The sequence below is a fragment of the Schistocerca serialis genome, chromosome 3, assembly GCF_023864345.2.
Source record: "Schistocerca serialis cubense isolate TAMUIC-IGC-003099 chromosome 3, iqSchSeri2.2, whole genome shotgun sequence".
In the NCBI taxonomy this organism is placed as follows: Eukaryota; Metazoa; Arthropoda; class Insecta; order Orthoptera; family Acrididae; genus Schistocerca; species Schistocerca serialis.
Genome location: NC_064640.1, coordinates 984,056,323 through 984,065,978, shown reverse-complemented (window position 1 = coordinate 984,065,978; position 9,656 = coordinate 984,056,323). Strand labels below are relative to the sequence as shown.

At 44.6% G+C, this 9,656-nt stretch overlaps 1 protein-coding gene across 2 annotated transcripts in view; it reads left to right on the top strand.

The window, feature by feature from the left end:
* The first annotated feature begins 4,403 nt into the window (after nucleotides 1–4,403).
* LOC126471429 (uncharacterized) overlaps nucleotides 4,404–9,656 on the top strand; it is a 649,788-nt gene continuing 644,535 nt past the window's right edge. For both annotated transcript variants that reach the window (XR_007586305.1, XM_050099588.1), the window contains exon 1: nucleotides 4,404–4,524. Coding sequence is in view for 1 of the 2 variants with exons in the window: in XM_050099588.1 (XP_049955545.1) it covers nucleotides 4,506–4,524 (19 nt within the window). In the remaining variant the exon portion in view is untranslated. The remainder of the gene's footprint in view (nucleotides 4,525–9,656) is intronic.

Below are 9,656 nucleotides of genomic sequence, written 5' to 3'. Positions count from 1 at the left end.
ACCAGGAACCGCGGTGTTGGCCGTCGAATGGCGCTAGCTGCGCAGCATTTGTGCACCGCCGCCGTCAGTGTCAGCCAGTTTGCCGTGGCATACGGAACTCCATCGCAGTCTTTAACACTGGTAGCATGCCGCGACAGCGTGGACGTGAACCGTATGTGCAGTTGACGGACTTTGAGCGAGGGCGTATAGTGGGCATGCGGGAGGCCGGGTGGACGTACCGCCGAATTGCTCAACACGTGGGGCGTGAGGTCTCCACAGTACATCGATGTTGTCGCCAGTGGTCGGCGGAAGGTGCACGTGCCCGTCGACCTGGGACCGGACCGCAGCGACGCACGGATGCACGCCAAGACCGTAGGATCCTACGCAGTGCCGTAGGGGGCCGCACCGCCATTTCCCAGCAAATTAGAGACACTGTTGCTCCTGGGGTATCGGCGAGGACCATTCGCAACCGTCTCCATGAAGCTGGGCTACGGTCCCGCACACCGTTAGGCCGTCTTCCGCTCACGCCCCAACATCGTGCAGCCCGCCTCCAGTAGTGTCGCGACAGGCGTGAATGGAGGGACGAATGGAGACGTGTCGTCTTCAGCGATGAGAGTCGCTTCTGCCTTGGTGCCAATGATGGTCGTATGCGTGTTTGGCGCCGTGCAGGTGAGCGCCACAATCAGGACTGCATACGACCGAGGCACACAGGGCCAACACCCGGCATCATGGTGTGGGGAGCGATCTCCTACACTGGCCGTACACCACTGGTGATCGTCGAGGGGACACTGAATAGTGCACGGTACATCCAAACCGTCATCGAACCCATCGTTCTACCATTCCTAGACCGGCAAGGGAACTTGCTGTTCCAACAGGACAATGCACGTCCGCATGTATCCCGTGCCACCCAACGTGCTCTAGAAGGTGTAAGTCAACTACCCTGGCCAGCAAGATCTCCGGATCTGTCCCCCATTGAGCATGTTTGGGACTGGATGAAGCGTCGTCTCACGCGGTCTGCACGTCCAGCACGAACGCTGGTCCAGCTGAGGCGCCAGGTGGAAATGGCATGGCAAGCCGTTCCACAGGACTACATCCAGCATCTCTACGATCGTCTCCATGGGAGAATAGCAGCCTGCATTGCTGCGAAAGGTGGATATACACTGTACTAGTGCCGACATTGTGCATGCTCTGTTGCCTGTGTCTATGTGCCTGTGGTTCTGTCAGTGTGATCATGTGATGTATCTGACCCCAGGAATGTGTCAATAAAGTTTCCCCTTCCTGGGACAATGAATTCACGGTGTTCTTATTTCAATTTCCAGGAGTGTATCTTTCCGTCTCAGCCTCAGAGGTACCAGTTTCTTACACACAATTCAAAATTTCTAGTAGATGTGATGAATGGCAGCTGGCTCTAAATGCAGAAGAATGTAAGTTAATGCGGATGGTAGAAAAATCGAACCCGTGTTGTTCGGATACAGCGTTATTAGTGTCCTGCTTGAGATAGTCACGTCGTTTAAACATCTGGGCGTAATGTCGCAAAGCGATATGAAATGGAATGAGCATGCGACGATTGTGGTAGCGAAGATGAATGGTCGATTTCGGTTTACTGGGAGAATTTTAGGAAAGTGTGGTTCATCTGCAAAGGAGACCGCATATACGATCCTAGTGCGACCTGTTCTTGACTACTGCTCGAGCGTATGCGATCAGTACCAGGTCGGATTAAAGAAAGACATCGAAGCAATTTAGAGGTGGGCTGCTAGGTTTGCTATGGGTAGCTTCGAACAAATCGCAAATGTTACACACATGCTTCGGGAACTCCAATGGAAATCCATGGAGGGAAGACGACGTTCTTTTCGAACTTTACTTTGAGCCTTTTCAGTATAGAAAAAAATGTTAATAAATCTGAAATATGGTTTTGGTACATGCTGGCTGTTCTACATCTACATACGTATTCCGCAAGCCACCATACGATGCACGGCATAACACAAAACTGACTGCCATCGAAACATTTTACGCTTCTCATTATGCTTAGGCATTTAAACCTACCCACTTGCCACATTATTATGTACTGTCTATCGCAGGCCGGCCGGAGTGGCCGAGTGGTTCTAGGCGCTTCAGTCTGGAACCGCGCGACCGCTACGGTCGCAGGCTCGAATCCTGCCTCGGGCATGGATGTGGTTGATGGTCTTAGGTTAGTTAGATTTAAGTAGTTCTAAGTTCTAGGGGACTGATGACCTCAGAAGTTAAGTCCCATAGTGCTCAGAGCTATTTGAACCATTTTGTTTATCGCGCAAACATTAGAGCTCGCGACCGACGTAGAAGAAACCAATCGGGGCAACGTGTACAAGACGCGAGGTAAGGAAATTGGCTCAATTCAGTTACGAGAAGTAGGGGGCGGACGCACTAGATTTTCATCTGTAAGCCACTCGTAGGATCACTGTGTGTCCCTGTGTACATATTGTGGCAGACGATATTTCCGACATTCATTCCCCTGTCGGATGTGACACTGATTAATGACCTGAAATGTTGTTATGAGTATTAAAGGCATTTGTCATCTCTCGTGTGGGGAAAAATACCTTTAAAGAGCGGTTAATTTTAAGGGGATACATTAAACCCTCATTGTAGCTTTAAACTTGGCACGAATCACAACTGCGCCCTGAGAGGGCCGAACGGCTAAGACAGCCCACTATTAGTCTACGATCGGTTTCCAAGGATGTAATACATGAATCCATGCATAAATTCTGCTCTCGTGTAAAGACGGAACAGTTTGTTGAAAAATTGCCTCGGATGACTTACTTGTGCGATGTTGTGTTAATTCAAGGCAGTATACGATCGGTTTTCGTGGTGGCAACATGCGAACTGGTGTGTGAAGTACAACTCCGCATAAAGACGGAATTAATTGTTAAAGTTTTCTCGGGAAACATATTTGTGCCATCTCTTGGTAAGATCGCGTGAAGCATTTTTGTGACTTTTGCGATGCTCGGGAACTAATGGTCAGTGACCGGGAATCTTGTTATGAATATTAAATGGTTCAAATGGCTCTGAGCACTATGGGACTTAACATCTGTGGTCATCAGTCCCCTAGAACTTAGAACTACTTAAACCTAACTAACCTAAGGACATCACACACATCCATGCCCGAGGCAGGATTCGAACCTGCGACCGTAGCAGTCGCGCGGTTCCGGACTGCGCGCCTAGAACCGCTAGACCACCGCGGCCGGCTATGAATATTAACGATAGATTGGCTGTAGAAATCGTTTTATTAATTTTGCGATTAATGAAATGAAAGAAATTTAGTTGGCATCCTAACACTTTCCGATTCTTATTGTGCTGAGCATTTACACCTACCAACTTCTCGCGGTTTATGGCACAAACGTTAAAGCTCGCCACTGACGGAGAAGAAACTAAGCAGGAGAACTGCTATAAGTCGTGATGACTGGGTGTTGTGTGATGTCCTTAGGTTAGTTAGGTTTAAGTAGTTCTAAGTTCTAGGGGACTGATGACCATAGATGTTAAGTCCCATAGTGCTCAGAGCCATTTGAAGCATTTTTCGCTATAAGCAAGATACCTCAAGGTGTACTAGGGAAAGTGGTTCCACACATCCACCGGGATTCCTTATCCCGGCACATCTATACCGTGGGAAGTTTCATTTGCTATAACCCCTGTGTAGCTTATGGGATCAGATCCGCATTTACTGTGAGACTACATTTTACCACCGACCCGAATATTCGTTAAGCAGTGAAGCGAATTTAACACTAAAGTTTTGTTAATAGTGAGGATAATATTAGCGATAGGAGACATGTTTCTTGTACAACGTAATGAAAGAAACACTTCAGTATTTTTCTCTTGTGACATCATTCAAATTTCACAATTGTTTATAGTATCGGAAATATCGTCAGTAGTTGCCATATTCCATGAATTTTCTTCTTCTTCTTTTTCTCGTGCCTTTGTCCTGCAACGTCACAGGGACGGCACGGTTATTAACGGATATTGTTAATTTAAGTGGTGACCGGATGTCCAACCTGTCGCCACCTGGTTACCCTCCGAGACGGAATATGTGTAGTCCAACTGTCTGCGTGTTGCTATTCAAGATGGAAGTGAGTGAAAGTTTTCCAAATGTTTCCGAATTGTGCTAGAGAGACGATACTTGGGTATCAGCCTAGTATTCAGCTAGTGGGATGTGGGATATCACCTCGAAACCACATACAGTTTGCCCAGCACACCGACCCTCACGGTTAATCCGCAGGGCGGATTCGAACCGGGGCCAGCGTAGCTCCCCCTTCCGGAAGCGGTGGTTTAACACGCACACGTATCCGGGGCTGTTTTCCATATTTCTTGACTGAAATGTGTATTCTGTTTTCGAAGAGGTCGATGCCTCTGCAAGAAACAGAGGGCATACATCCTTGTGAACTGAACTGTCAGTTTTTTCTCCCTTATCTCTTCCCGGCTCTCTCCTACTGGCTGACCCCGCTTACGCATGCGTTGAGGTTGCCGGCATTACAGTCTCGTCTGACGACCGTGATGACAACATGCACTGGTCACTAGTAGGTAAGCCTCTAATAGTTTTACAACAATAGTTTCCATATATTAACTTGTTCCGTGTGTAGAACCTTCGTAAAACTTGCTTCAAACTATTTTCTGTAATTCAGTTATAAAGTTCTGCAGATTGTTCTTGTTTTCTTTTCCATATGACAAATTGATGAATTGGAGTACTTTTTAGAAACTGCTCTCAAAGGATATGATAACTGCATACTTATCAATACGTAAGATCACTGTAAAATGAATCGTAGAGAATATTTTTCACTGACATCTTACTGACACCCATCCCGCATACGAGGAAACGCTACTTGATAGCTAATTAGAACGTGTTTTCACGATCGTTACGGTAGCAGCTAAGGTAGAAGGCTGAGTGTATTTAAATTGGTCTTAGAACACCAGCTCTGGAGATCGTGTAATTAGATTTTCGAGATTTATTTATTTCTTTCTCAAGTAAAGACCTGCTGCCTGTTATTCTATAGCAGGTCGCACATTGTGTGAGTTTACATGTTATATTATACAAATTCAGTTTTGTTACAAGTACATCTTTGTTGTTGAAAAATTTTACAAAAGGATAAATTAAAAAAAAGGGATAAAAAATATATATAGTAAGTACAAATGCACGTACACAATTTTAACTTGCTGCTAAGTTAGATAATGATAATAAATAAGATACATAATATGTTGTTGACATATTTTAAATTAAAATTAAAAGTGTATTTAATAGAAGAAACAAGAGATGGCAATTTGACTTAGATATGATGTCTTTCCTTCTGTGTGTGTGGTTACATCTGTTACATATGTTACACGTCAGGTTATAATGTGTTTCCGAACTTAAGGTAACAGTGGAGATTGAGAGTTGATTTAAAATGTTATAGTCAGCTGCATCAAGTGCGAGGGCTCAGTAAAACTTCAAGCCAGTCACACCTGATGCACCGAAAGAAGAAGAAATGGCACATCTTCAGATAGTGTTACATACTATGAAATGGTATAACATCCAGCTACACAGAGTGTTACAATTTCAAATCGATTCGATTTAGTGTTGTAGAACCTTCGCTTACTTTTGCTATGTTTGTATGTTTATCTCGTCTTCACTTCCTGTGTGCGATATAACATCCCATTCCGTGTCTGTGCTTGTCTGTGTCGTTTACCATGTACTGCTGATCCAATGTGGAGCCTGTCTTATTCTAGCGTATGGTCTCTCCTGTTTGTATGCCGCATGCAGTGCTCGGCATACTTCGTCTGCAACGTTGTTTATAGAGTTCCAGTCATCTTATCTGCGTGTTAACCGTCCTATATCCTGGTTTCCTAAACTCGGTCTTACGTGTCCCAGGGCATCGCAGATGAGCACTATGTGTTCAGGTGAGCCATTCTCACCACAGGCACAGTGTGAGTCTACTTTAGGCCGCTCTCGTATATTGGGGAAGAAAGAGTAGACTCGTTTTCGCTTGTCAGTTGTGCCCCATTCTGTCTGCCATATATCAGTTCTCCACTTGTTTAATTTCCGTTTGTCGGTTTCGTCTTTTCCAGTTATTTCACATATTTTGTCGCATCTCCCCCTGTTCCGCCAGTAGGCAGCTGCTCTCTGGCGAATTGTAATATCTATAGGAAAGACTGCCAGTACCAAGCACAGCGCCTCAATCGAGGTCGTTCCGAAAGCCTCAGACATGCTGAGCAGAATACCCCTCTGGCCGCGCCTCGCAATGTTTTTATGCGTACCTAACCATAATAGATGGGCCCAAGCACAAGCCGCAAAACAAGTTCTTGACTCACTGAGTGCTGTGTAATATGTCTTCATTGTCTGAATGGGTAGTCTGTATCTTATAGTGTTCAGCCGTGGAAGTTTATTCATGAGTTTCGTCACTTTGTTAATTGTTAGTCTGGCATGTTCATTCAAGTGTAAATGTTCGTCAGTATAAATACAAGGTGTCTCGTCACAGATATGTTGTTCAACTTTATAACTGGATTCCTTCTCAGCATGCCTCTTAGAAGTAGGTAAACAGTTATGTTTGCTGCTATTGTGAGTTTGTTGTTCGTGCACCATTCGCCGATGAACGTGAGGAGTCGCGTGGCTTTGCTCTTTAATTGGGATCTGGAGTTTCCAGATACCATGACCGTAAGGTCATCAGCGAACTCAACCACCCCGTTAGCCATGTCGTCGTCTTCTAGTGCATTCAGTAGTGGTTCTATTGCTATGTCCCAGAAAACGATCCACATACGGCTCCGTGCGGACAACCCTTTGTTGCTCTCTTTCGGTGACCAGTCTTCCATTTCACTATCCTGCTTTTACAGTAATTTCTAAGGTTGTTGTATAGAGGCAGTGGAACATTCATCTCTCTAAGTCTTGCAAACAGCGCGCGGCCACCAAAAGTTGTCGAAAGCACCAGCTATGTTAACAGGATTGCCACTATGTATTTGTCGTGTATTGTCTTGTCATTTCTATGGCCCTATTTACTGCGTCGTCGGCGGATTTATGTGCTCGAAAACCAAACTGATGTGGGCTAAGGCTGGAGAGCTGCCGGTGCGACTGAACTTCGTCACACACCAATCTTCCTTATACCTTCGTCAGACTGTTAATGAGACGTATTGGTCTGTACGTCTTAGGGTCACTCGGGTCTTTGTCCTCCGTTTTCTTGATTATAGCTGCATTTGCGTCGTCCACACATTCGGTATTCGTGATTCTTGTAGAGCAGCATTCAGGAAGACTGTCAGCTATGGTACGATAAATGGAGTAGCTTATTTGATGGCTTCGTAGTGGATGCCATCAGGACCCGGAGCCTTTTTGTTCTTTATTTTGTGTATTGCCAGTGCAACTTCCTCGCGAGCAAAAGGGGATGGTGATACCTTCGTTTTCGTATTTTTCATAAAGTAGTCTGCGAAGGGCCGTGTGAAGTTGAGTGTCCTGAGTGTGGTCATCGGCAGGAAGTAGTTGAGGAGATTCTGTGCTCTGCGTCTCCAGCCTCTTGTGGTAGTACCATCTGGTTTCTTCAGTGTTGATAATACTGTAGGAGTCTCTATACGTTCATTTTTCAGTTTAAACTGCTCCCCCCCCCCCACCCCCAGATGTTGTTCTGTAAGTTTGTCCCAACATGTGTGTCCCACTGGTCTCTCCTGGTCTTGTGTAGTTTGTCTTTGTATCGGGTTTTAGTGCCTTGATAATGTTGAAGTCTAATTTCTTTCCTGTGCTGTCTTTTATTTTTGTCCCGAATGTCTCTTCTTAGTCTTGTTAGTAGTGCTGACCATGGCGCCCTTTGTTTAGGTGCGTCGCGTGCTGCAGTTATTGCTGTAGCTTGTGCTCTCTGTAATAAGTCCGTAAGAACGTAAGCTCTGTGATCTATGCTTCCTTGGGTGACACATAGAGGAAATTCTTCAGTCACGTGCCTCGGTTTCTGCCAGTCTGCTTTGCGTAACAGCAGCCTTGGGTGTTGTAATGTGTCTATGTTTGTGCTTGTTTTAGTGTACATAATAATTGCGTTATGGTCATTGAGTATTCTCTTATCGAGCACCTGTCATTTCGGTACCTGTATTAATGATGCGCTGTTTGCCAAATATAGGTTTCGAGATGCCAAACAAAGGTTTTTTTTCGAGAATCGTCCAATTTAGATATTTCCGGAATCTCTCTCATACATTTAAAAAACTTTATTAAATACGCCAGATATGATGGAGCAATATGCCTGCCTACGACGCATAAACATGTTATAAACAATCATTACCGTAGAAGAGCTACAATTTGTCAGTACGCAGTTGATGACCTAAGCTTGGCGCTTACTTCCACACAAATGAATCTATGTGACCGTTTTATTCTGTAATTCCAAGCACAGTTATTCTCTGTGACAAGTTTGACGCACTAACATTAATACAACAGTCATTAGCATCGTTTTATTAGCAGTTTCATTTCATATTTTATATAACGGAGTATGAAAAACTTATTACACATAAAAATGCACTTCTTCATAGTATTTTGTAATTCATCTGTCAATTAGTCTAAGCTGCAACACAAAAAAATGGCTCTGAGCACTATGGGACTTAACTACTGCGGTCATTAGTCCCCTAGAACTTAGAACTACTTAAACCTAACTAACCTAAGGACATCACACACATCCATGCCCGAGGCAGGATTCGAACCTGCGACCGTTGTAGTCGCGCGGTTCCGGACTGCGCGCCTAGAACCGCTAGACCACCGCGGCCGGCGCTGCAACACACGTAGGCTCAGTTATGTCCGAATAAAATCGATAGGTGCAAGATGAATGAGTCTGCTGTCTAATAGGGTGTTTACATTATGATGATACGAGCTTTCAGGGCAACTATATCAGTACACAATAAGGAACCTTGGTATGGAATTGACTGATCCAAAAGTTGCCAAGCATAACGTGTTATGGTGTAAGTCAACATTAAAGTTTATGTTTGCCAAATGAAGTGTATCGTGGATTAGACCTAGTGAAACGGCGTTATACCCTTTACAGAATTATTATGTACAGATAAGAAAATGTAGACAAAATGACAAGAGTCATCACGTCAAGCATTCACATAGAAGACATTTGACGCTCGCGGTGTTTCAGAGTCTATTCCAGCCGTTAACGCAAGCAGGGCAAGTGGTGAAACACTACAGTGACCGGCTCAGCTATTAATTATGCAAATTACAATTCAGAATGGTTTTCCTTTTTTCCATACATTGGATAGTTGCTGTAGACATTTCAAAATAGTCATGTTACTGATGATTCCATCAGAGACTCCATAATTAGCGACGTCATTGATTACAGATTCTTTCCAAAATAAGCACTATGTCAGTTTTGGTATGATTTCTTTTCGTGTAGCCATGTGATAAGTCTTGTGTATGAGACACATGTCGATACTGAAAAGAGTACCGTGGTAAGAACTATCTCTAGCTCTGATTTTGTTCGAACAACAACGGGGTTGTTCGAACGGATACCGCAGAACTTAGTGCGACCGTGTCGTGTCTGTATTCACGTTGTGTGACCGCACTTCACTTGAAAGGTTCTCTTACTTTGGGTCGGACGCCGACACGTGAACTGCACAATATTTTAAAGGGGTTAGCTCGTCCTCTTCAGGAACGAAGCGCAACTGCACAAATTCTGAAGACATATCACATCGTGCAAGTTGAAAAAATAAATAACATTAGTACA